This window comes from Selaginella moellendorffii, unplaced genomic scaffold (assembly GCF_000143415.4).
Source record: "Selaginella moellendorffii unplaced genomic scaffold, v1.0 SELMOscaffold_50, whole genome shotgun sequence".
NCBI lineage: Eukaryota > Viridiplantae > Streptophyta > Lycopodiopsida > Selaginellales > Selaginellaceae > Selaginella > Selaginella moellendorffii.
In genome coordinates this window covers 662,819-686,838 of record NW_003314311.1, presented here as the reverse complement: position 1 = coordinate 686,838, position 24,020 = coordinate 662,819, and the positions used below count along the sequence as shown (strand labels likewise).

Genomic DNA, 24,020 nt, shown 5'->3' with positions numbered 1-24,020 from the left:
GCATTAGGGCTCTTGGAATTTGACTAGGGTTTTTTGCCAATTCCAAAGGTATGTCGCTCTCTCCTCCCCGGATCTCGCGATCTCTTTCCTCTCTCGCGTGGCCTCGGCGATGATCCAATGCTTGTGTTGTGTGCTTCCAGCATGAGAAGATCCATCCTCGACCGATGATGCTTGTGTCTGATGATAATGTCCTTGGAAATTACCGGCGCGGCACTGGAATTTCTGCGATTTCAGCTGGAATGGAGCAGCAGCACAAGCTCGGCCCCAATATCGAGGAGGGATTTCACAGCGGGAGATCCGTGCAGACATGGCAGTGCTTCCCCGATGGCGGATCTCTGTCCTCGATCGACAGCTTGCCCCCAATTGAGGACGATGAATCCGGGACGGACCAGGGAATGATTGGATCCCCGGCCATGGGACGCCTGGATTACGACTCAGGTATAAATATCTCGATACTGGATGGCGAAATGTTTTCTCTCGCTTATCCCTCGCTTCGTTCTTCCAGGCGGCCAGAATCGATCGAGAGAAGAGGCCTCGCCTTCACGCGTGAAGCTCATGTGTAGCTTTGGTGGGCGAATTCTTCCACGTCCATCCGATGGAAAGCTCCGGTACGTTGGTGGCGAGACGCGAATTGTGAGCCTCAAGAGGGACGTGAGCTACGCGGAGCTCATGCTCAAGATGAAGAAGCACTACGGGGAGGATCTGTCACTTAAGTACCAGTTGCCCAACGAGGATCTGGACGCATTGATATCGGTCTCTACCGACGAGGACTTGCAAAACATGATGGAGGAGTATGACCGGCTCGAGGACAACGATGGCTTGCAGCGGCTCAGGGTGTTTCTCTTCTCGGTTGCTGATGGTGAGAGCCTCTCGATCGATCCTTTGGACCCGAGAAAGTCCGAGCAGTGGTACGTGGAGGCTGTCAACGGGTTGCTGGAAACGGGGTCGAGGAAATCCGAGAGTGGGGTCAGTGGCGGTGGCATTAGTGCTCGTCCCAGCGCTGAGAATCTTGTTGCTTTAGACGCCACCCTCGAAGAGCAGTTACTCGCTAAGAAGCTACAGGGGGCCTTTAACTCGGCGTCGTCGTCGCCAGCTTTAGTCCCACAGCAGCCGTATGCCAGGAATCTTGGGGGTCATGCTTACGGGATGTTTGCATCGGAAGGACAGCAGCAGCACTTTGGGAATTTAAACACGGACGTAGGCCACTTCGACTTGGATCACTACTATCCAAATCCTCGAGCGGAGGTGACGCATGATCATGACCGGATTCTACGTGGCTATCCTCACGAGACGAAGATGCCTCGGGTTGGCTCTCATGGGAAGCTTTCAAGGCTTCAGGAGCAGCAACTTGATGATAGCCAGCAGCAGCACTTTGGGAACTTAAACACGGACGTAGGCCACTTCGACTTGGATCACTACTATCCAAATTCTCGAGCGGAGGTGACGCATGATCATGACCGGATTCTACGTGGCTATCCTCACGAGACGAAGATGCCTCGGGTTGGCTCTCATGGGAAGCTTTCAAGGCTTCAGGAGCAGCAACTTGATGACAGCCAGCAGCAGCAGCAGCAGGACTTGCTACCTCACGACCTTTTTATGGAGCCGAGGCCAAGGTTCGTCGTGCAGCCGCCGCAGCCACATCGTCAACACCCTCTCGATAGCAACCAGGATTACAGGAGGCCAGAGTTTCAGCACTCCGACAGTGGATTCCCACATATGCTTCAGCACCAACAAGCGCAGCCGGTGGTGTATCTCAAGGATCCCGTGTACAGAGCTGAAGCATACCACCGCCACCAGCTTCCGGACGATTATCAAGGCCACGACTTTATCCAGCACGAGGACTATTGTCCTGGTCATCTGTACCAGAGAAACTCTAATCACGGAGATGGTGGCGGGATGGGAGCTCACTCAGCTCCATATCAGATTGGATCGTCGCCATCTTCACCTCGACTAGCGTACCGTGATGGCAGACTCCATCCGCAGTTGAGTGTGCATAGGCCGTATCCTGGAAATCCCGTCGACCATCAATATGGAAGGAGGCCTCATACACACGAAGAATCCGGTCGGGGCTACAGGCTTTCATCGTCGCCACCTCGCTATCGTGATCATCACCTTGATGAACCGTTGCCGTTTCTACATCATGAGCGGTTTCCATCGGATCAAGTGGCTATGGCTCTTATGTTCGACAAGAAGCAAGGACCAGAGATGCTACCCAGGCAACCTATGGGCCTATACGGTCCAGGATATCAGGAAAATTCTTTCTATTATCCGGACAATGGTCAAAGAGGTGGCGAGCCAAGGCGCCAAGTTAAAACATCTCCGCACTTGAATCCCAGATTTGATTACCAAGACCATCTGGTGCAAATGGAGCAACTTTCGCTTCATGGCCATCAACCAGAGGTCGTCGACTGGCAAGAGAGAAACTTGGAAGCAGAAGACTCGGGGCTTAGGAATCAAAAACCACTCATCGAGGTAAACCACTCGCCTCGTGTTCTTCTCTTTTGAAGCTTACATTTATATATTTTCTTTTTCCTGCAGCCTGAGCTCCGCCAAGCTGTTACGAACTCGCTGCCTTTTGTGGTGCACGGAAGTGGCATTGGGCCCTCTAGTCAGGTTCCTCCAAAATTTATGGACTCCCAGCCATTGAACCGGTCATCGACGTCAGGGATAAATACTTCCGAGACAGGATTTGGCAGCAGATGGATGACCGAAGACGAGACACCGGATCTCCTCACTGATACGGGCTCTAGCGCGAGAGTAAACATCGCTAGGCCTTCCAGCAATAATAATCTTACAGGTCTAGTCAGCCAGGTTGGTTCAGCAGCTCAGAGTCAGCAGGCATCCGCAGCTTACAGTTGTGCTCCTTCTGTTAGTCTTCCCATTTTCGATACCATATCTCAGTGGAATCGGAGCATTGGGGCTGGGGACCTCGAAGCAAGTGCTGTGAAGAGTGAAATTGATGACGACGCATCCCGCAAGCTTTCTCACATGATGTCGGAAACTGGTCATCTGGCGGAAGACATGGTTTCGTCAGTGTTGAGGTCCAACTACGAGTTTCCGGCAACGTCGTCAAATTTTCCAGTTCAGAAGGAGATTGAACCTGTCCAGGAATTGGATCTGGTGCCACAACCAACGTTGACTGTGCAGAACTGGGACAAAGTTCTTTGCCGTGACGAGGAGCCTATTACCGAAAACGAGGCATGTAGAGAGCATACTAGCGTTGAAGCTCATGATAAGGTGGTCTCTTGTTTTTATATCCTCTTTAGCTAACCTGTCTTTTCAGGCTGAAGCCAGCCATGACTCTCCTCCTCCAGGTGATATCTCGTTAGCTGCGGAACAGGAAGCGAAATCTCGTGGCTTGCAGGTAATTTTGTTTATTTCTTCTTGTCGTTGACTCGGCTAACATGCTTTTGATGTTATGATTAGATAATAAAAAACTCCGATCTCGAGGAAATCCGAGAGCTCGGATCTGGAACATATGGTACAGTCTACCATGGAAAGTGGAGGGGAACAGATGTCGCGATTAAGCGTATAAAAGCGAGCTGTTTCGAAGGAAGGCCGGTGGAACGAGATCGTCTGGTATGTATCCTCCCATTAAAACGTTCCAAACTGAACAACCTTCTTCCAGATACTTGATTTCTGGAGAGAGGCGGGCACGCTGAGTAAGCTCCACCATCCGAATGTTGTGGCTTTCTACGGCGTGGTTCCCGATGGCCCTGGCGGAACGCTGGCAACCGTCACAGAGTATATGGTAAATGGATCGTTGAAGCAAGTGCTTCAGAAGAAAGACAGGTACGTGAACTCAAAAGAGGATGGACTGTATCGGCTAACTTGCCAGATTTCAGAACCATTGATCGTCGGAAGCGACTGTTGATAGCAACAGACGCTGCTTTTGGGATGGAGTATCTACACGGAAAGAACATCGTTCATTTCGACCTGAAGTGCGAGAATTTGCTGGTCAACATGAGGGATCCACATCGGCCAGTGTGCAAGGTAATGATATCTTCGTCTCTCGTTCTTTCGCTTTGTAGTGAGTGACTGTGCACGTTTCCAGGTTGGAGATCTGGGACTGTCGAAAGTTAAGCGCCAGACAATGGTGTCTGGTGGCGTCCGAGGAACATTGCCGTGGATGGCTCCTGAGCTCTTGAGCACCTCGAGTTGTATGGTCAGTGAGAGAGTAAGTGACTTCGGCACCCAGAATCCTTCTTTCGGTTTTATAGCGGCGATGTGTTTTGGTATATCAGGTGGATGTTTTCTCATTCGGGATAGTTATGTGGGAGCTTCTCACCGGAGAGGAGCCTTATGCAAACATGCACTACGGAGCGATCATAGGTGAGATGTTTTTCGAGATCGTTTCATCTTGAAGCTTTTCGTGTCAAAACCAGGTGGCATTGTTAGCAACACGCTTCGTCCACCGATTCCAAATTGGTGTGAGCCAGCGTGGAGGTCTCTGATGGAACGCTGCTGGGACGCCGATCCCTCGGCGAGGCCATCGTTTGCCGAGATTGCCAGCGAGCTCAGGTCGATGAGTTCGTCGCTACAACCCCGATCTTGACGAAGAACACGTAGGAAAAGAAAGAGAGCTGTTAAAGAAGCCGTGTGTTACAGTTTTATTCAACTGTGACAGGTGAGCACAAGTTGATTTGTGGTGTTTATATGGCAAATCTCTTATTACGTTTGTGTGTTTGCTGTTTCTTTGTTTTTACAGAGAAAAGAGCGACCACCGATTCATTTTTTGTTTTTTGTTTTTTATTTTTGGATATGCCTTGTATATGCTAGCCTTTCTCTACGTCCATTGGTTTGTATATAGATGTATATATATTTCTAATGCTCGCCTCTTTGTCTACTAGGAGAGAATGACTTTTGGCAAAAGAGAAAGAGAAGCTAGCTAGAGAGGCTGGTTTGCGCTTTTCTTTGGTGATGGCCGGCTGGAAGCAAAGCAGCAATCGATCAATCAAATCAAATCTAGCACACCATCAGGACGAACAATGGCTGTCGAGGAGAAAAGAAAGAAAACGAAGGAGAAGAAGACGAAGAAGAAGAAGACCAAGCTGGCTAGTTTGTTGACAAAGCGCACCGAGGGACAGACAGGGCTGACAGACAAAGACGATCACAGGGTTGATTGGATCCAAACGTCTTCGTTTCCTTTTTCTTTAAATTTCTAGTATATTTTTTTAAAATGCTTTGGCTCGGAAGCAAAGCTGCCAAGTGCCAAATGCGAAACGCCAAATACGAGGAATAACACTTCATTTCTTATATTTATTTATTTATTTCGTTATTTCGTTTTTATTTTATTCGAGGTTGCTGATACTGGGCCCTAAGCTATTCTGATGGAGCGTGCCTCCTGTGTTGTGTCTAGTGTGAAACATGTCTACTTAACTGTCAGGCATTGACACTTACCAATCTACATGGCTTTGTCCTGCTCCATGCACTCTATTTTATTTAAAGTGGAATGTATGTCAATAGCAAGGCAGACAGAAAAGTGAGTGGTGCTTGCCCAGCTTCTAGTAGTTGAGCTGGCAATTCTTGCTGTGTGTGTGCTTTCTCTTGGTTCCATGCCAATGTTTGGTACTAGTGGTGCAATAGGCATTTGATGCTGCTGGGCTTTGCAAAGAAGGAGTTGCAGGTTGAATTCAAGAAGTGAAAGATTTGGTGGGTCAACATTTCTGAAGTGAAGGTGGCCAGCAGCTGCAGCTGCACATGGCTTTACACATGGAGACTGAGATTGAACAATCTAGCCCCTGCTTGCTGGTGATGCAACCTCTTTGACAATGCCACTCAAATCAAACATTTGCTTGATTTAAACAGGAATATTCCTTTTACACTTTAGGGTTTGGGGTTTTAGGGCTCTTGAACTCTGCGGTATGGCGGAGGAGGAGGACGACGATCGCTGCGCGGCGCAGGAACAGTCGAATGAAGGATCGGATCTTGCGTGCTGTGAGGTAAAAATTTGGCATCTCTCTTTCTTAGCTGTCTCCTTTTTATTTCTTTGTTCCTCTCTGCATCGCATCGCATCAGAATTGGTACTAGGAGTAGTGTTTAATATTACTCTGCCGCTGCCACATTTGCTACGTGTGCGTACAGTGCCACAGGAAAGGCATCTGGCTTCTCGGCTCGGAAAAGAGGCCACACTTCCCTTTCTTTGTTTGTCATTGTCTCGAGTTGTTGTTCTTAAATACAGTGTTTTTAAATTTATTTTCTTCTGTTTGAAGTTCCAGTTCCAGCAGAGTTTTTTTTTGGGCTTTCTGGTTTCTCATCAAATTATTGTCTATCGATGTTTCTTTGCTCTTTTTCTCTGTAGCTTTGTCTACCTTCCTGTTCTGTGTATTTATTGGATAGATTCAGTGGCAAGTTCTTTGTGCACTGCCCTGAAGGTTCAGAGGACGCTTTTCCTTTTTGCTCGTCTCCCTCTCTTCCAGTCTGCTTTTCTTCGCTGGTTTTGTTTCTTGGTCCGGAGAAAGTCGCATTATTCCACCGTCTTGCCGGTGACGAGAATTGGAGGTCCTTCGTCGCACGGTTTGCGTGTCGTCGGAGGGAAATTTGAGTCTCTCCCTCGCTTTTCTGCCGAGTTTTGTTTCGTTTTATTCATTGTTGTCCTTTGTTTTTCCTTGCTTTCGTTCGCATACCTTCTTTCCTTACAAAAACATCAATTGCGGAACAATCCCATATCGGATTCGCGGTCTTCTCGAAGCGAAAAAGAGAGAAAAAAAAAAACGAGATAAAAGCAGAGAGATCTCGTTGCAGATTGCCAATGATTTCCATTCTTTCGCCTCTCAATGACAGGAAAGCTACTGTGCTGCTGCCGCTTGCTTGTCAAGTAATCCATCAATGGAGGTTGAACAAAGCGTGACTTTCGCCAACATCACATCTAGAAAAAATTTCGTTCCGGGCATCGTGCTCTTGCTCCTCGTCGTCGGGTAAACTCAAAATTTCTCTTTCGCCTGCATTCAGATTTTCAATTTCAAACGAATGAGCTAATGGAATTCTTTCAGGCTGCGAGACGCAATGCAGCGTAACTGATAACGCAAAGAAGAAACGCTGATTTTTATATAGCATGGGACGACAATCTTTCCTCGATACTTGGCACCAGCGCTATCTCATCGGGTTTCCGTCACGCGTGTGACTTTCATATTTCTTCGGGGATTTATTCCAGTCCAATCTATGGATCGCGCTGCGCTGCCAGGAAAATTCAGTCTCGTCCAGTAACGAAAGAAGAAGAAGAAGAGCATCCATCAAAGTTCTTTCTCGGCGAAGAAGAGGAGATCATCCATCAAGTTTCTCGCAAAGTTCTCTCTCGGCGACAAGATGATAAGTCCGGCGGAGTTCTACACGGTCATGGCGGCAATGGTTCCACTCTACGTCGCCATGCTCCTCGCCTACGCCTCCGTGAGGTGGTGGGGAATCCTCACGCCTGACCAGTGCTCCGGCATCAACCGCTTCGTCGCCATCTTCGCGGTGCCGCTCCTCTCCTTCCAGATCATCGCTCACAACAATCCTTACGACATGAGCCTCAAGTTCGTCCTCGCCGACGCTCTCCAGAAGATCATCGTCCTGGCGGTCCTGGGAGCCTGGACGAGATACTCGCGCCGCGGCAGCCTCGAGTGGATGATCACTCTCTTCATGCTGGCGACGCTTCCGAACACGCTGGTGATGGGAATCCCGCTGCTCAACGCCATGTATGGTGGCGACCCCTCCAGGCTCGTCGTCCAAGCCGTCGTCCTCCAGTGCATTGTCTGGTACACGCTCCTCCTCGTCCTGTTCGAGTACCGCAGCGCAAAGATCCTCGTCGCGCAAAAGTTTCCAAAGCCCGCCGCTGCCATCGCCTCCGTCAAGGCCGATCCGGACGTGGTTTCTCTCAGCTTCAAGGAAGGCCTGACCACCGAGGCCTCCGTGGGAGAAGATGGCAAGATTTACGTCCAGCTCAAGCGCTCGCCACCACCAATTCGCACTGCTCCTGCGACGAAAAATCCGTTCTTTCCTCCGGCGGCGATGACGAGCACGGCGTTTTCTTCCAAGGCCAGCACTCCCGGAGCCTCGGACCTGAGCAACGCGGAGATATACTCGGTGCACTCCTCGAGCGTCTTGACTCCGGGGCACAGCTTCCATCGCAGCAGCGACCGGAGTGATTTCTATCTGATGACGTCCGGCAGCCGGAGTGGCAGTCCGTTTCGTCTCCAGGAGCTCGACTCGGTCTTCCAGTCGTCGAATCAGTCGTCCAACGTACACACTCCTCGGGAGGCCGTCATCTCGGTCAGGGACGATCATATCTTCCCGCTGGACATGTACCGAACTGGAGGTGGCGGCGGCCGAGGAACTCCAAACTTTGACGACCACTTCCGGCACTTGGTTTGCAACCAGGGCTTCTCGCAGACGGCGGTGCAGATCACCAAGAAGGACAACAACGAGGAGGGCGCGTCCTCCAACTTGGACTACGATGCGAAAGAGCTCCAGATGTTCGTGTGGAGTGCGAGTACGTCGCCGAGGTCGCCAGCGTCGGTGGCTGCTCCGGCGAAGCTCTTGTGGCGGAAGGACGAGAAAGTTCTCATGTCACACGAAACAACGCTGGAAGGTATGTCCAGTTGGTTTGATTGGTTGTTTGATTGTCAAACTCGTTTTTCTTTGTTTTGTGCTCATACTCTCTGTCTCTCTTTCTCTGTTATTAGTTCCCGAAGAAGCAGTGACAAGACCGGATGGAAGTGCTGCTGCTGCTGTTCAGACTCCAGCGGAAAGGAACAGGCCATGGATCAAAACTTTTCTACCATCAAAGGATGCTGCTGCAAAGCTGCCAGACGATCCGGACATGCCGTCTACAGCTGTGATGACGAAGCTCATCCTGGACATGGTGTGGAGGAAGCTTGTTCGGAATCCAAACACGTACTCGAGCTTACTGGGCTTGACGTGGGCACTCATTTCCTTCCGGTAAGATTCTTTTCTCTCTTTTCTTTCTTTTTCTTTTCTCGAAGTGAAAGCTACACCTCTCCAACTCACACTGTTTTTTGCAACTCAGATGGAACCTCCGCATGCCAAAGATTATCGAAGGCTCCATCACGATTCTATCGGACGCCGGGCTTGGAATGGCCATGTTTAGCTTGGGTGAGTTTCTTCTTCTTCTGTTTTTCTTTGACAAACTCGATGAGCAAATCCTAGGATTGTTCATGGCTTTGCAACCAAAGCTACTCGCGTGCGGGACGTCGATGACGATAATCGGAATGGTTATCAGGTTTGTGACCAGCCCCGCGATCATGTCGGCTACTTCAATCGCAGCGGGGCTTCGCAATATGGATTTGAGAGCGTCGATTGTCCAGGCAAGAATACTTTGTTTCTTCTTTCTTTCGTTTCTCACAAAAGGATTGTTTCTTTTCTTTCCATTTCGTGTTCTATCAGGCTGCCTTGCCGCAAGGTATTGTCCCTTTCGTTTTTGCTAAAGAGTACAATGTGCATCCAGACGTCCTGAGCACTGCGTAAGTCTTTTGCTTTGCTTTGCTTTATTTGCTTACGAGCTAACTCGTGCTTGCAATTTTTATCAGAGTCATCTTTGGTATGCTCGTATCGCTTCCTATCACACTGCTCTATTACGTGCTTCTGGGATTATAGTTGATACAGTTGCCAGATTTTACGTGCATCTATTAGGACGATTTAAGCTCATCCGGGCCGTCCACGTGTAGGTCAGCGATGCATTCCCCAGGCGTGTCTCACATTGCGCCACGTCGGCGGCGCCCCTCACCACAATGAATCTTTCCGGGCGAAGAACACGCGGCGAGGGCCAGGGCGGCTCCAAGGCGCTCGATCGTCGGCGGCATCGATCAGGTACGTCGTCGGCTCCAATCCATCCAGCGCCATGGCGGCAAGGTCGAAATCCGGGGTTTGTGTCAGCAGCAGCAGCAGCAGCGCCGTCAGTCCCATCGCCATCGCCTGCGCCTCGATGAGCCTCGTCTAGCCGAAATATCCACGATCGTGGCCGCGATGTTGCCAATGCCGGCGATTCTAGCTCCCGCTCCATCGTCCAATCCTCTCGCTCTCTCCAGGAGCCCGGATTCTCCCGGGCATCTCCTAGGGCAGAAATCCAGGGCCGCATCCAGAAAGATCTCCTCTCTCAGTCCTCCTCTCCGCCGATCCAAATGCGCTCCCTCGTCCAGGCCTCACAGATGCAACGCCTCCTCCAAGCCATCGCCATCGCCATCGCCAGAGAATGATCGAAGTCCCAGTCCAGTCGAGCTCCCTCTCTTCCCACTCCCGCTGGTCCTCTTCCCGGGCGCCATCCTCCCGCTCCAGATCTTCGAGTTCCGCTACCGGATCATGATGCACACGCTGCTCCAGACGGATCTGCGCTTCGGGGTGGTGTTCACGGATCGATCGACGGGGCTGGCGGAGATCGGCTGCGTGGGCGAGGTGATCAAGCACGAGAGGCTGGTGGACGATCGCTTCTTCCTCATTTGCAAGGGCCAGGAGAGGTTCCGGGTGGCGAGCGTGGTGAGAACGTCGCCGTACTTGGTGGCGGAGGTGGAGTGGATCGAGGACAAGCCTCCGCAGCGTTTGAAGGAGGATGGGGAGGAGGAGGAGGATCTGGAGAAGCTGGCAAGCGAGGTGGAGGCGTACATGAAGGACGTGATCCGGCTGTCGAACAGGATGAACAAGAAGGGCGACAAGGAGACGCCGGAGGACCTGCGCAAGAACTTGTTCCCGACGCCGTTTAGTTTCTGGGTGGGGAGTACGTTCGAGGGGGCGCCGCTGGAGCAGCAGGCGTTGCTGGAGCTGGAGGACACGGGGCTGCGGTTGAAGAGGGAGAAGGAGACGCTGAGGAACACGCTCAATTACCTCACTGCGGCCTCGGCTGTCAAGGACGTGTTCTCGTCTCAGTCGGACTAACTGCTTTCTCTCTATTTTTCTCTCTAATTAAATTTGAATTCAAGGCTTAGGGTTAGTGTTTAGGTAAAAATGTTGTTCTAATATGCTGAATTATGGCAATTTAACAAAAAGTGAAAGTTTCAAGAGATGCAACCATATGCAATAAATAGCCCTAACACAAGCAAAAACTTGATCAAAGAAGGTAACTACCTTCTTTGAGAGAAAAAGAGGAAATTTCAGGAGAATGACGCAATGCGACTGGAGAGCTTTCCACATTCTGTTGCTGAATGTGGAGACACTTCTAAATGGGACGCAATGATCGGCCTCAACTCTGCCTGGAGTGTGAAGTACGAAGGAGTTGCCAACCTTGGACCACCTTTTGCACCAATTCGACGAAGGAGTACGAAAGCTCCATTCAGAGCACCTCAGACAAAGCCGAAGTATATGAACGGCTTTCTGATTGTCCAGTCAAGGGGAGTGTTACTGAGCTAAAGCAAGAGGGCGTGTTCGTTTTCTACTGCAACTTCCAAGTTAGGGGTGATGGCATTCTGCGGAGGAGTGGGAGGCTTGCACGACACAACGTTTCGAAACTCTATCTTCGACGAGCTCTCTCCATGCTCCCACACTTTGCAAGCTTGGTGGAAAAGAACTGCCCTGAAGGTCAAAAGGCATGCAGGGGATATGGCTTGTTGCCTTGGAGCAGCACTGCAAGATGTGGAGGGGTCGAGGGCGTGACAGCCGCGTTATTCTTCAAGACAGGCAGAAGTCTCGGGTCCTGGATGCAGTCTGTCGGGAAAGGTATGCAGTGCCAAAGTGTGAAGCTGAAGATCTGTGGCTGCTTGTAAGCTGGTTGGCGGAGAGTGCTTTTTGGGACGTTGAGAAGCTGTGCGAGGGTGTGCAGAAAGTGAGCCGGGAACAAGCACTTGCCGTCCTGAATGCACGTCTGGCTATCGGCACCGTTCCCCAAGGTGGTCTGGCAGCGGAGTAAGCTGCAGGATATATGAGCTATGTCTGTGGGATCCGGCATTGTCTGCGGCGGATGGTGTCGAGTGGAAGTCCTTGCTGGGGGCTTGTAGAGGCCGGAACGATGTCAGGCACGGGAAGAAAGCCGTGACGAGCATTTTGAGGACGAAGGGAAAGGCGGAGAACTGACGGCGAGATACATCTTAATGCGAGTGTGTTGAAAACAAGGAGGACTACTTGACAGCTTCAGCCTTGTGGATTTCACAGAGAAGTTAGTTGGAGAGCAACACGCTCTCAATCCGGAAGGTTCCTGCTCCAACCTTGTTGTGGACTGTAGAGGTCAACATTATGAGTGTGGCTTACGCACCAGGATTGGGGGTGGTAAGTAGAGCGTTGCTGTTAGCTGCACACCATCAGAGCAGGATATCGAATTTCTGGAGGCTGACAAGCTGCGGGTAAGGATGCGGAAAGTTTGTGACGTGAACAGCATTCTTATCGGGCCAAAACAAAAGAAAGTACAGTGGAGGCTAGCATTCGCAGCTTGTCCACGTCGAGAGTACTTGTCCTTCTGGCTTTGCCAAATCCGCACTGCAAGGAAAGAGTTTGCGAAATCAACAGCGAGTGAAGTGAGGCATCCGAGCTTACATGTTGAGAAGACCAAGGAACGGTATCTTTCCTTCCGGAGTTGCCCGTTGCCATCAAGCAGTAGATTCCTGTTACCATCACTCGTCTTTACTTGAGCCAGAACGTAAGTCCCAAACGAGGTTCTGCGCAACACCAGAGAGCTGGGGTCTGAGTAGACATCTTCCGACGATCTATCGAACAGCACGCCAGCCAAGAACACACATCACAAACGACTCGACTTTAGCAACACAATACGTACCCGTAGCGAAGATCAAGTTTCTGAAGAATCTCCGGTTACTATGCTTCACTAGAATCTATCACGAAGTGTGTACACTATGTCTCCACTTCCACCCTGTAGAACACATATATACATATAATGAGGAAGACAGAAAAAAAAACATTCTTTTCTTACCAACAGGGGATGACCTTGACGAACGCTGTCATGAGCTATTGGTATATCATATCTATGCGAGCGGCAAGTCAGCGACTTCTCGTACAAGTCGTCCTGATCTCGTCCACACCTTGGGAAATCGGACTGAAAAGGTACCAGCAGATGACGGTCACGAGGAGGAGCTCGCTGGTAGCATAATAATCGAAACGTCTTCGTCATATGCTTGCTCCTGGTACATCCCGATTTTCCTCGTTGATAACCTTGTTGGGACATGGCGGCGTGACATCACATAGGTGCTTACGAATCGAATACGGAATTAAGGCAGTAGTCTGGAGGTCCAATAAGCTCTCTGGCGTTTGCATGCTCGCAATTCAAAGTCTCAGTTCACTCCTCCTGTGAGAGATTTGCTTTCATTACGCGATAAACCAAGTAGAAAGGAGTACCTTGTCCATCCCCGAAAGAACGAATGCAAGGTGACTACCATCAGGAGATACGCATAAGCCACTCAAGAAAATGAAGGAAAAAAATGCTCTCCTGGAACGGCAACCTGGTAACGAGACGCTCCACCACAAGTCGGTCATGACAAGGACGACATATAAAGCCTTCTGATTCTGAGTGTGATGCTTTCGACGATCAGCTGACGTTTGCTATTTTCTCTTACAGGAAATCTCTTCTCTTGGAATCTCATCCTCCACTGTCCGGGATGATCATGTCGCTTACAAGCGGTGGAGATCTCAAGTTTTCTTCTTGAGTTGTCTCGTTGTCTGGAGGGGGAGTTGTAAGGTCACGGAATACTAAACAGTTTTTCACAGTTCATTACATTCGGCCTCATCTCGCCAAAAATTTCAGGATCGCCATAGACTTGATCAGCCACAGGACGGAACAAGCAGTTGTACTTCGACTGAACTTCCTCGTACTTCGCAAGCCTGTTCCAGCTTGTTTATCTGGATAAAAACATACGAGAACTTCAATCGGTGGCTGTTCTTTCTTGGCTAACCTCATGGCGTTTCATCTCAAGCATCGCCTGCAAGAAAGAAAAAGCCCTATGTCTATACAAGCGGCTGAACGAAAAAACTGATTACACGATCGTAAGTTCTCCTTGCGAGTTTTCAAAAGCATCCTTTCCAAAGCCGCATCTTCTGAGCCACAGATCCTTGTTCCCTGCTTGTACACGCTATTCTTCTCGGCAGTCACCAAGCGTCTTAGCCGAGTTTACATATTTATGAGAACAAAGGGACATCGTTTACGAAACATATTGTTTTTCATGAGCCTCTGTGATTTGCTCGACTTTGGCCTCCACACCGCTCCAAAGCTGTGTCCTCGCTGTTGGCATTCTATTCTGGTTCTTAGCTTCCAATGCTTGTGTAGCTGCCGGTCCTCTACAAAACAAGACAGCGCGATTTCCAGGTCGCTCTTGACACACACTTGCATTTTCTCAAAGAAAGCCCGTGGAGGACGAGCTCTCAATTGCCTAAAACTTTAACTATAAACCCTAAAGGGTCATATTAGCAATAGAAAAGTTTAAATTAAACTTTTTTAAAAAGAATTTTTTACTTTACTTTCCAAAATAATAATCTATATTTTAATGAAAATACTCCGTTAATAAATAAAATAACTTTAAATGTAGTTTATAAATATATTAATTAATGTATTTTAAAAGTATATTCTAAAGCTTTGCATTTGTTCGTTTTACATAGATAATAGGTCAAATGTTTAATTTATGTGAATTAAGAATTCTACCGAAAAAATAAGATAATTGTAAATATTATAGACTTAGACAAGTAAATATTATTTAATTAAAAATTAAATTTCTTGAGTAATGTCATATTTTAAATTTATATTTCTCTCCTATATAATTATTTTAACTTCAAAATTAGTTTATACTAAATCAAACATTGAGTTTATTAGAAATAATAGTTTAACTGAAGAAGTAACTGGAATGATTGTAGATAATATAGATTTTCTTATATCTACAATTGGTCAAAACAATAAATATCCCCAAGATTATACAAAAAACTGGGAATTAAACCATCAAATGGGAGTTGTTAATATACAACTTCAAAGAATACCATCATTATGCTTTCCAAAAACTAATGAGTTAGTAATTGGTCGTACAGTACATCATGGATTAACAAGATTACTTATTGATTATTCAAAAGATATAAGAAATGCACGTGCTAATTCATGTAAAGTTACTAATCAAAATTTTCAAATTCAGTACTCTTTCTCCTCTTTTGGCATTAATAATATAATGACATTTTTCTTTTCATTGAGAAAATATTATAAAACTGAAAATTGTGATAATAGTATAACCACTTTAAACTCTGCATTTGAAAATCATATACTATATACAGGTCAATTTATACAATCTCGGAATGGCAAAAACATTTTATTAGTAGAATCAAATTGTAAAATTTCTATTTATTCTGGAAAAAATCTTTTATGGAGATCACAAAATATAAAAGAATATTATGGTTTATGTTTTTTAGTACTTCAGAAAGATGGTAATCTTGTTTTATATAATAACGAAAAATTAGTGATGTGGTCCATTAACAAATTTTGTAAAGCTAACCCTCATTGCTATTTATTTACTTACCTTACATTACAAAATGATTGTAATTTAGTATCTTATAAAACAAAATTTGGTGGGCAACTAATACATATAACCATCAAGGATGTATTATTTAAAATTTCGTTTCCTATTTTACATTGTGGGTTTTTGTTTTTGTTTCTTGATAATTTAGATCTAAAACATGAGATTCTTTCATATGTTACCTATTTCTCAAAATAACTTTAGGCCTTTATAATATACTTTGCAATCTTTTCTTTAACCTTTTTAACTACTTTTGGTCCTTTTTTCCTTTATTTGTTTTTTAAATAAAATTTACTCGGCCTCAAATTGCTTTATTACTGAAGACATCTTGAGAGCAAAGCTTGATCTACTTTGCTTTGCAAAAGCTCTAGCAATGCCTTGGAACGTTTGAGATCCTCCTTATCAAACTTCTCCCAAGAGCACGTCAACAGCATCTCAAGCACGCCAATCTCGCCCGAGGACTCCTCTTCTCGCTCAAACGCTTGGGCTCCTCCATGAGACGTGTAAATTCTTTGAGCCTTGAGGTTCCTTGGAGCAAGCTCCAGAGAGTGTGGACCCGTGAAATCCCCGGCGAGCTTGAGTGCTTCGTCCACAACAGCGTTGTCCAGGACATCAACGTCGAGGGAGTCCGCTGGAGTATCGAAATCGGCCTGGCTGAAGTCGACGGTGGTGTAAGTCTTCACTCCGGCTCCCTGTTCCCTCTGGAGCTTCCGGACTTCCTTCTGGTGATCCGTGAGAGCGAGTTCCTTCTGAGGCTGGCTTGGGATAACCACGTAGCCGCTGCTTTTATCTTCCATCTCCATTCGTCCCGCATTGCTGAGCCGGACTTTCTTTCTCGGGATCTCGTCAGTGGCTAGTACTTGTCCACCTGTTGCTGCTGCCGAGAAAACTTTTTTGAGTGGCGTGGCCTCAGGTGTTCTGTTCTCCATACTCTGCGCGTCCAGACTACCAGGCATGATTTGCGTTGTGTATGGCTCGAGGTCTGACGCAACTAGTCCTGGTAAAGTGATCGCCACCTGACTTTTGAGCTTCGCTAGTGATGGAAGAAGGCTGCTGGGATAGCTCAAGGCTGGCGTCCTGGCGTAAGTCTCTTCCCAGAATGCCAGAGTCCTGTTCGAGATTGGATCATACGGATGCTCCAATGCACAGGCCAAGCTCGATGCCTGGAGAAAGAGAAGGTCGGAGTCGAAGACCATCTCGGGCTGACACCTTTGAAGACAGGAGAGTAGGCCGTCCCACAACTGATGAAGCTTTTCCAGCAACGATGCAGGAAAGCTCTTGTCGGCGCTCAGTAACAAGTTCAAAGGCTTCTCGAGAACCTGTGCGTTCAAAATGGGAAATGAGTTGGTCTTCTTCTTTTTTTTCTATTCGACTGAAAAATCTCTTACGTGTAGAAGTCGTAAGGCGTTGTGCTGACTGCTGACTCGTTTGCTATAAAATGCCAGTGCTTCCAGGACCCTGTGACAAGCTTTAGCTCATAAGAATCAAGAACTAGAAGTAGCTTAACCTTGTTATGATTTTAATCGTAGAGCGACACTCCGTTCCTGCCAACATCAGCACCCTGAAGCATTAACAGCAAAAGATGAAAGTTAGTCCGCATGCGAAGTTGCATAAAACCATACCTGTTTGCGACAGTGATAACATCCCGCATTTCTCCATCAGCAACATTAAAGCTTCTCCTTTTCCCGGTCTTGGATTTGTGGACGTCTGCTTGTCTGAGGGCATGACTAACACCAAATCCCGCAAGCTCGAGAAATTCGGTGAGACCTGTCAACCTTAGACCACTTGAGATTTGTTCGTCAATAAGCTTAACCAGCCGTCGATAAAGCTCTTGCAGGAAGCTGCGATTTTTCAACGACGAAACTCTCCAAGTTGCTTCATAAAGCTGGATCCAAAGTGTTCTCGTAGAGCTGAGTTCTCTTCCTCCGGGTTGGAAAAAGCACTTCACGGGGAAAAGAAGGGCGTCGCATATACAACCAGTTTCCCCTTCACCACCAATATCACTAGTTTCATCGACGTAGTTTAGCAGCTGCTCTGCTACCGAGTTCCACCATTGCAGAAGGAACGCGCTCGCCATCTTCGGTTTTTTACCGCCAGCTGCTGAATACAGCAGACTTAAGCAGGCCACCTGTTCTTGAACACTTCCAAGGACGTCGAAAGGTGCTCTTAAAGCACAGAGAAGCGTTTCAGTCCCGTGAAGAATAGACTCTTCTGGCGTCTCTACTTGTTCCCGGAGAAGCATGTCCATCCAGGCAGCCAGCATGTGCACAACCGGACGTACCAGCACAGTCGTATGCTCCGTCCAAGATAATAAAGTACGAGAGCGCTGCCATGGAGTTCTGTAGAAGGACGATGCTAAAACCATGGGTCCGAGCTCGTCGATAAGAACTCTAAAGAAGTTCCATGCCCAAGTCTTCCAAATGCTCGGAGAGTTTTCCTCGTTGCAAAGCCCGACGGCGAATCCCAGGAGCCAATGTACAGCGTCTCGCTGCTCAGGACTGTGTTGAGCCGCCACCATGGTCTTCACGATGATGTACCATAGCCTGGCGGCAGCAGCCAGGCTCCAGTCTCTCTTTTCCTCCAGGCTCTTCATTCCACAGTCCCAGAAAAGCCTCATTACCTCTTGAAGAACTTCAACACCTTTGAGAGTCCATGGCTCGAGCTTCAACTTCGTTGCTTCTCCTAACAGAGGCTGGTCTCCTTGGATATCGGACGTTGCAAACGTAAGTCGAGTGAAGTCTGGTGTCGATGATAAGTTCGTCGAAGCATACGTTTCCACCAGTGCAATGCAGTTTCGCCAAACCCACGGATCTCGCACCGGGTCGACATTTACGACAGCTTGAATGACTGGAACAACGCTGTGCTTGAAGTTTCGAGGATCGTTCAAACGCGTACCGAGCACTTCCAGGATATGTATCCATGTCTTGCAATATCGGGACTTGACTGATAGAACACGCTCGCTCTTGATAGCAGATAGAATAGGCGTCAACAGGAGCTTGAGGCGCTTCGGCTGAGCGTCGTCAGGCGGTATAACTGCATCAATAAACGATTCCCAAGCGTCCTGACAACGAGGAAAAGTATTAGAAAAACACAGACATACATCGACATACGCACATAAGTTGCAATCCTGGCCTGAACCTCGTTCTTCGTGAATGCGAGCACCGGAACTTTGATCAGCTCATTTGCTAGTGACTTATTGCTGATAAGATGGCTACCGAGCAATGTGATAAACATTTTCCAAGCGCTGATGGCTGCTGGAGCAACTTGACCACCGGCGGCTACCATTTTCATCAGCTTTGCCAGCAACATAGTGCGTATATCGTTGGCACAAACCTTTTTCAAATTCACAATTTCAAAGTCAGGCAAGGAACACTACCAAACTGAGTACCTCTAAGAACAAAAGTGAGCAAGGCCGAATGTACACTAGAAGCTCGTCCAAGGCATGAGAAACCATGCATCTCTCGGCTTTGTCCATACTAACGAGCCTCGTATAAAGTGGTGGTGCCCAGACGTGTGCATGCGCTCGTGCTTTAGCTGGTGCTATGAAAACGACGAAACGAAGAGCCTGAAACTAAAATGTTACAGAATTAAAATGAAACTTTTGCCATACCTGTAGAGCCTCGAAGATCACGGAAAGCGAACCCAAATGGTTGTTGACCGCACACACTACAGCGTTGATGAGGTTTTCAAAGTGATTCTCGATGATACTAGCCTTGAATTGCTGGACTGAAACGCACCACATGCTAAGTTTAAGTTGCAACTACACAGAAGGAAGCAGCTTGGTCAGAGAAAAAAACTAAAAAAAACGAGGCCATGAAATGAAAAAAATGTGTATGAACCTTCTCGCTGCTGCCAGTAGCGATCTTCACGAAAGTTAGCAGAATTGTAGAGGCCAGATCGTCTAAGGTTTTGGCAAGAGAAAAAGAGTTAAAACAAAGAAGGATGGCGAAGGGTACCTGGAAGTTTTTCCACATAGCTCCAGTTGCTAATGAAGAAACCCAGGCACCTCAATGCGCTTGATGCCCTGCGCGCCGCAAACTCCCACGATTCACACACACAAATGAAGAACAAAATAAAACACTTACAAGAGAGAATTTCGAGAGCTTGCATCCAAGCACGCCTGCTCGAAGAAGAACCCCCAATCATCCGCATCCCCTTGCGGCGGCGAGCACTGAAGCGCTTGATACTGGCGAATGCGCTCATCATCCGAGCTCGCCGCAAACTCCTGGATGGACATCTTCATCCGCGAAGACGCCACAAGCACAAGCGCTTAAAACCTAGCATCATTCTCCATTTTCCCGCCAGTTCTAGAATTTTCCCGCCACATTTCAGACATTGGCTATGATGTGTGAAGAGCCCTAAAATCAGGGCAGAGGAGCCGCAAAATCTTCTTAGGTGAATCCACCAAAAGAATCTCTAGCTAGTCGCTCGCGTTTCTCTCTTTCCGGCTATCGATCTTCACCCATCTTCGATTCGGCTCGTCCTCCTCGCAGTGCCGGATGAGATTCTCCAGCGTCGTCTCCTCTCTAGTCCGATTGCAATCGCAGCTATACGGCTCGAAGTTTAGGAAGCACGGATCCGACGCGAACACCCTGGTACACACCGGGTGCTCGGGATTGGGTTGGATCCACATGAGCCAGGGCCGGAGGTGCGCCAATCCTTGCGCGGCGTAGCCAAACGTCGACAGAGGGCTGGTGATGAGAGTGTCAGCCAGCGAGAGAAGAAAGATCTCCATCAAGGCCTTCTCATCGTGGTGAGTTTCTCCGGTTTTTTGATGTTCTTCGTGGCTTGGCTGATGGATGCTAACTCGAATCCCTCCCTCGGTGGCAGCGTTTAAGTACGTTGCTCGCAACGCTTCGAGGTGAGCTTGGTTGAGCGAAGTGACCAGCACGGCAATGGATCTGCCGGAAGAAGAAGAAGAATTGGAGCTCTTCTTTGAGGTGAGTGCTTGCGATTGATCCTCCAAAGTGATGTTTTTGTGATTGATCTCGCTGGTTTCTCCCAGGATCTCCGGCTCCTCCTGCGTGACGTTTGGAAGAACTCGGTTCTCCACAGCGCACTGGAGAACTTCTCTCGCGTAGTTCTTGCGGACGCCCTCAAATCCAGGCGGCGCTCTCATCTGGATCCCAACCAGCGTCTCGGCGTGCGCCAAGTAAGAATCGTAGAACCGGGTGGTCCTCTTCCAGACGGAGTTTGAGGGGTGGAGCAAGTACCTCGTGGCATGATGAAAGATGGCGTCCTCGCCGGGGAAGAGCCGCTCCATCTCCGACTTGAACGATGGAACGTAGTAGAGGCTGGGGACGTAGAAGACGTTCGATCGGACAAACACCCAGGGAACTTGGCTCCGGATCACGTCCTGCTGCTCCTCGCAGAAGAACTTGGTGTCGTCGCGATCATACTCGTGGGTGATCCGGACGAGCACGGTTCCGGGGTACTTGACGCCGCTGGTGTTGCACTCTCCGGATCCAAACGCCTTGACAACGCTGCCAAACCGGAAAGAATCATTCAGTGAGTACAGGAGATCCATCTTCGACTTTGGGAGGAGCCAGGAACTTTGAGGAAACGGCTCGCAGAAGAGGCGATCCATGTTTTCGGCGGCGGCGATGAGAAGAACTCGGTTCGTGAGCAGCGCGTAGATGAAGGTCGCGACGAGCGAGATCATCTTGTTGCCGAGGCCCATGTATCCGACGGCCACGACGAACTGGCACGGGGGATCCGACGGCGACGGTGGTGACTTGTCGGCCTCTCCAGCGCAGCGAGCGTGGAGCTCCTCGTACTCCCGGAGCCGTTGGATGAGGCTATCGGACGGGCGGGAGGGGCTGGAGGGGTGGCGGCGATACGACTGGTATTGGAACCGGCTGAGGCACTGGCGGCCGCGATCATCCTTTTGCTTCCACACTTCTGGGAGGAGGCCTTGCTCGTTCTCGTCGCTGCTGCGAGGAGGAAGCGTGTGATTTAAGAGGATGAAGCTGGAGAAGAATGGATTGGGCGATTGCTGGGCTTTGAGGAGGAAGTGCAAGGCGAGAGTGAGCGAGAGGACGAGGCCTAGAAGGCGGAACCATGGCATTTTCAGGGCATGCATTGGTGGGTGATCGATCGACTTGGTCGCCCTAAAAAATCAAAGCGCATGTGGAGCAAAGTTAGGAGAGCAAATCGGTAAGGTGGAACTATATACCGAAAATTTGATTTTGGAGAATTACATAGTTGTTTTGGACATTAGTTAATCAAAGTAAAATGAGAAGAATATGCATTAAAAAGTAAAGTGAGTTAATTTAATCAATTGATCCAGTGAACTTAATGATATTAATTAAAGTTTTGCTTAGGGTTTTTAGTGAATAATCTTTATATTTCTGACATTTTTAGGAATTAATGTATGTTGAGTGCTTTTGTTGGTGGTCTTGCAACCGGAAAAACTTTGAGCGGACAAGCCCTGGGCACGGTCAAACCAAACACCTCGGACATATCCAGTCAAACGCATGAACCAAATTGCCCAGAATGTAGTAAACGGTGGTCAAACCGAGATGAATCCCCGGGCAACCCCTCCTCCCGGCTCCAAATGGCAAGAGCTCAAAGTGCTGGCCCTTGACATCCACACAGCTCCCCAGAAATCTATCCGGATCAAACCTGGATGCATCCCTCCATGTGGATTTGTCACGCCCGATCGCGTAGGCATTGATCAAGATCCTTGTTCTGGCAGGGAACGTGTATCCTCCAGCTCTAAAACTCTCGATCGATTCATGAGGGAGCAAGAGTGGAACTGGCGGATGGAGCCGGAAAGTCTCTTTGACGATTGCTTGCAAGAACTCGAGCCTGGAAATATCCTCGTCTTCCATGAGCTTTCCATCGCCAATCACTTGCTTGAGTTCCTTGCGAGCCTTGTCCATGAATTCTGGGTTCTTGATTAGCTCCGCCATCGCCCACTCTATCAGAACAGCCGAAGTGTCCGTTCCAGCCGCGATCATGTCCTTAAACACACAGCAAAGTTTCACGTCAACTTTCCCGTCCATAGAAAGATTTTCATACAGCTTTACTACAACGTACCAGCGAAACTGCCTTAAGCGAAGCGTCCGTCAACTCCCCCGTGGACATCATCAAGTCGATAAAGTCCTTCGGCTGGCCACCAAAGTTCTTGCGATGAGTGTCAATCTCCTTTTGCAAGAACAGGTCGATCCTGTGCTGGACTTCCTCGATCTTTGCAACCTGCGTGTCCATCCATCCCAGCCAAGGAACAAAATCACCAATGTGCATGCTACCACCGAGCTCAAACGCGCGAGTGATTGCCCGGTTGAAGAACAAGGCCTCCTCCATCTCTTCCTTGCTCGTCGCGCTCCCGGCCGAGTAGCTCTTGCTCATCACCATCTTGGCGATGGTGTTGAACGTAACATCCTTGATCATCGTTGACAAATCGACCTCCCGGCCCTCCTCCGCCATCGCCAGAAGCTCGCGGAGGAAGATCCTGGTCTCCTGTTTGCGAATGGGCTGGAAGAACTCGACACGCTTGGCCGTGAGGAGCTCCAGAGTGCACAGCTTCCGGATGCTCCTCCAGTGCTCCCCATAAGGCGCCCAGGCCAATCCGGCACCTCCATAGCCAAAGTATCTCGCGGAAGAGATCGCGGGCCTGGAAGAAGTTGCGATGTCTTGGAACTTGAGAAGCTCTCTTGCGGCGTCCGGGCAAGAGATGACCAGTGTGTCAACTTGCCCGAGCTTGAGGTGCATGAGTCCTCCAAACTTCCTGGAGAGATTAAGAAGGGAGATGTGAGGGAGATTGCCGAGGAGAGGCAAATGACCCAAGATTGGAACACAAAATCCTGGGGAAGGGGGTCTGCTGCCATTGTTCTTAAAGAGAAGAATGCCCACCAATTTGTAGAGAACGAGCGAAAGTAAGCCTACTAGTACTAGCTGGAGGAGCTCCATTGCTGCTTCTAATGCTTTGAGCAAAGGATAATATATGTGGGATATGACACTGGTTTAGCCGCCTGGAACAAAATAAATGCAACACAACAAATGGGAAGGAAACAAAAACAATATACTGTTTGGTCTATTTATGGATCTATTTATGTCCAGGCCTGGCCGGATTGCTCTATTCTTATCCTCAAGCCTCTGTAATGATGCCCACCATCTTTGACTAACTTACGTTTGTTTTGCATGTTTCTGCCACATTTCCTGCCATGCCTTGTGATAAATTGTGCCAAGCTCTCAAAATTTCTTATTCCTTCCTATCAAGATTTTGATTTCCCACAATAATTCTTGCCATCACTAAATCTTCTATACTATTTCTGTAGACTTCTGCCACCTCCATGCTTCGCTAGTGAAGCTTCTAGACTTGTCTGTCTCATCATTCTCCCATAGATATGAAAGAATCTTAGAATCTACCATGTCATGTAAATCAAACCATGCATAGACTGTTTCTAGCCTTTCCATAGTACAAGCTTTTTAGATTCGCTTCTGTTGATCTTTAAAACTTTCATTTGATCTTAGTTAAGTGCATGTACCATTTGAGGCTTATTATCATTTGGTTTTGTTTATAGTGACTCTGTGTAGTTAAAAACACCTTTATATAGTCAAAAGGTTTTAAAACCTTTTCCTTAACTGAAGATGCATTTG

At 48.3% G+C, this 24,020-nt stretch overlaps 6 protein-coding genes across 11 annotated transcripts; 3 read left to right on the top strand and 3 right to left on the bottom strand.

Annotated features, from left to right (window-relative positions):
• The first annotated feature begins 3 nt into the window (after window positions 1–3).
• LOC9633879 lies at window positions 4–4,836 on the top strand. 3 transcript variants are annotated; one of them, XR_002993763.1, is made up of 12 exons: window positions 4–48; window positions 141–438; window positions 506–2,472; window positions 2,539–3,237; window positions 3,284–3,364; window positions 3,427–3,579; window positions 3,629–3,792; window positions 3,846–3,993; window positions 4,055–4,177; window positions 4,245–4,332; window positions 4,386–4,627; window positions 4,709–4,836. XR_002993763.1 is itself a non-coding variant. In XM_002981718.2 (11 exons), the coding sequence occupies exons 2-11, from the start codon at window positions 165–167 to the stop codon at window positions 4,553–4,555; spliced, it is 3,867 nt and encodes a 1,288-aa protein (XP_002981764.2). In that variant the 5' UTR covers window positions 4–48; window positions 141–164; the 3' UTR covers window positions 4,556–4,684. The 3 variants fall into 3 exon arrangements, 2 of the variants coding, with proteins under 2 accessions (XP_002981764.2, XP_024542386.1); XM_002981718.2 differs by lacking the exon at window positions 4,709–4,836 and having other exon boundaries at window positions 4,386–4,684; XM_024686618.1 differs by lacking the exons at window positions 4,055–4,177; window positions 4,245–4,332; window positions 4,386–4,627; window positions 4,709–4,836 and having other exon boundaries at window positions 3,839–3,963.
• A 1,004-nt stretch (window positions 4,837–5,840) lies between these two features.
• Window positions 5,841–9,616, top strand: LOC9633878 (probable auxin efflux carrier component 1b). 3 transcript variants are annotated; one of them, XM_002981717.2, is made up of 8 exons: window positions 5,841–5,942; window positions 6,019–6,917; window positions 6,993–8,569; window positions 8,664–8,919; window positions 9,008–9,093; window positions 9,148–9,305; window positions 9,385–9,461; window positions 9,528–9,616. In XM_002981717.2, exons 3-8 carry the CDS (start codon window positions 7,306–7,308, stop codon window positions 9,592–9,594), a joined length of 1,908 nt encoding a protein of 635 aa, XP_002981763.2. In that variant the 5' UTR covers window positions 5,841–5,942; window positions 6,019–6,917; window positions 6,993–7,305; the 3' UTR covers window positions 9,595–9,616. The 3 variants fall into 3 exon arrangements, with proteins under 3 accessions (XP_002981763.2, XP_024542505.1, XP_024542503.1); XM_024686737.1 differs by having other exon boundaries at window positions 5,872–5,942; window positions 6,784–6,917; XM_024686735.1 differs by having other exon boundaries at window positions 5,872–5,942; window positions 6,085–6,917.
• Window positions 9,617–9,743: 127 nt separating this feature from the next.
• LOC9633877 (lon protease 2) lies at window positions 9,744–10,915 on the top strand. Its single transcript, XM_002981716.2, has 2 exons — window positions 9,744–9,807; window positions 9,877–10,915. Exon 2 carries the CDS (start codon window positions 9,964–9,966, stop codon window positions 10,864–10,866), a length of 903 nt encoding a protein of 300 aa, XP_002981762.2. The 5' UTR covers window positions 9,744–9,807; window positions 9,877–9,963; the 3' UTR covers window positions 10,867–10,915.
• A 4,791-nt stretch (window positions 10,916–15,706) lies between these two features.
• Window positions 15,707–19,689, bottom strand: LOC9633876. 2 transcript variants are annotated; one of them, XM_002981634.2, is made up of 10 exons: window positions 19,502–19,689; window positions 19,373–19,440; window positions 19,256–19,317; window positions 19,027–19,176; window positions 18,805–18,981; window positions 18,531–18,749; window positions 17,039–18,477; window positions 16,924–16,977; window positions 16,805–16,874; window positions 15,707–16,735 (listed from the first exon to the last, which is right to left on the bottom strand). In XM_002981634.2, exons 1-10 carry the CDS (start codon window positions 19,657–19,659, stop codon window positions 15,731–15,733), a joined length of 3,402 nt encoding a protein of 1,133 aa, XP_002981680.1. In that variant the 5' UTR covers window positions 19,660–19,689; the 3' UTR covers window positions 15,707–15,730. The 2 variants fall into 2 exon arrangements, with proteins under 2 accessions (XP_002981680.1, XP_024542564.1); XM_024686796.1 differs by lacking the exons at window positions 19,256–19,317; window positions 19,502–19,689 and having other exon boundaries at window positions 19,373–19,413.
• A 147-nt stretch (window positions 19,690–19,836) lies between these two features.
• On the bottom strand, window positions 19,837–21,483 carry LOC112350451 (probable fucosyltransferase 9). Its single transcript, XM_024686675.1, has one exon. The coding sequence runs from the start codon at window positions 21,481–21,483 to the stop codon at window positions 19,837–19,839; it is 1,647 nt and encodes a 548-aa protein (XP_024542443.1).
• A 373-nt stretch (window positions 21,484–21,856) lies between these two features.
• Window positions 21,857–23,330, bottom strand: LOC112350450 (cytochrome P450 71A1-like). Its single transcript, XM_024686674.1, has 2 exons — window positions 22,458–23,330; window positions 21,857–22,381 (listed from the first exon to the last, which is right to left on the bottom strand). Exons 1-2 carry the CDS (start codon window positions 23,328–23,330, stop codon window positions 21,857–21,859), a joined length of 1,398 nt encoding a protein of 465 aa, XP_024542442.1.
• Window positions 23,331–24,020: the final 690 nt, after the last annotated feature.

Excerpts from the sequence above, each read along its gene's own strand:
- LOC9633879 (XM_002981718.2), top strand. The coding sequence starts at position 165 with ATGATGCTTGTGTCTGATGATAATGTCCTTGGAAATTACCGGCGCGGC. Across the intron at positions 3,580-3,628 it reads CGGTGGAACGAGATCGTCTG|ATACTTGATTTCTGGAGAGA; the intron begins GTATGTATCCTC and ends ACCTTCTTCCAG. Across the intron at positions 3,994-4,054 it reads CACATCGGCCAGTGTGCAAG|GTTGGAGATCTGGGACTGTC; the intron begins GTAATGATATCT and ends GCACGTTTCCAG.
- LOC9633878 (XM_002981717.2), top strand. The coding sequence starts at position 7,306 with ATGATAAGTCCGGCGGAGTTCTACACGGTCATGGCGGCAATGGTTCCA. Across the intron at positions 9,306-9,384 it reads TGAGAGCGTCGATTGTCCAG|GCTGCCTTGCCGCAAGGTAT; the intron begins GCAAGAATACTT and ends GTGTTCTATCAG. Across the intron at positions 9,462-9,527 it reads CCAGACGTCCTGAGCACTGC|AGTCATCTTTGGTATGCTCG; the intron begins GTAAGTCTTTTG and ends AATTTTTATCAG.
- LOC9633877 (XM_002981716.2), top strand. The coding sequence starts at position 9,964 with ATGTTGCCAATGCCGGCGATTCTAGCTCCCGCTCCATCGTCCAATCCT.
- LOC9633876 (XM_002981634.2), bottom strand. The coding sequence starts at position 19,659 with ATGAAGATGTCCATCCAGGAGTTTGCGGCGAGCTCGGATGATGAGCGC. Across the intron at positions 18,478-18,530 it reads AGGCCAGGATTGCAACTTAT|GACGCTTGGGAATCGTTTAT; the intron begins GTGCGTATGTCG and ends CCTCGTTGTCAG. Across the intron at positions 16,875-16,923 it reads ACGATTAAAATCATAACAAG|GGTCCTGGAAGCACTGGCAT; the intron begins GTTAAGCTACTT and ends AGCTTGTCACAG.
- LOC112350451 (XM_024686675.1), bottom strand. The coding sequence starts at position 21,483 with ATGCCATGGTTCCGCCTTCTAGGCCTCGTCCTCTCGCTCACTCTCGCC.
- LOC112350450 (XM_024686674.1), bottom strand. The coding sequence starts at position 23,330 with ATGGAGCTCCTCCAGCTAGTACTAGTAGGCTTACTTTCGCTCGTTCTC. Across the intron at positions 22,382-22,457 it reads CGCTTAAGGCAGTTTCGCTG|GACATGATCGCGGCTGGAAC; the intron begins GTACGTTGTAGT and ends TGTGTGTTTAAG.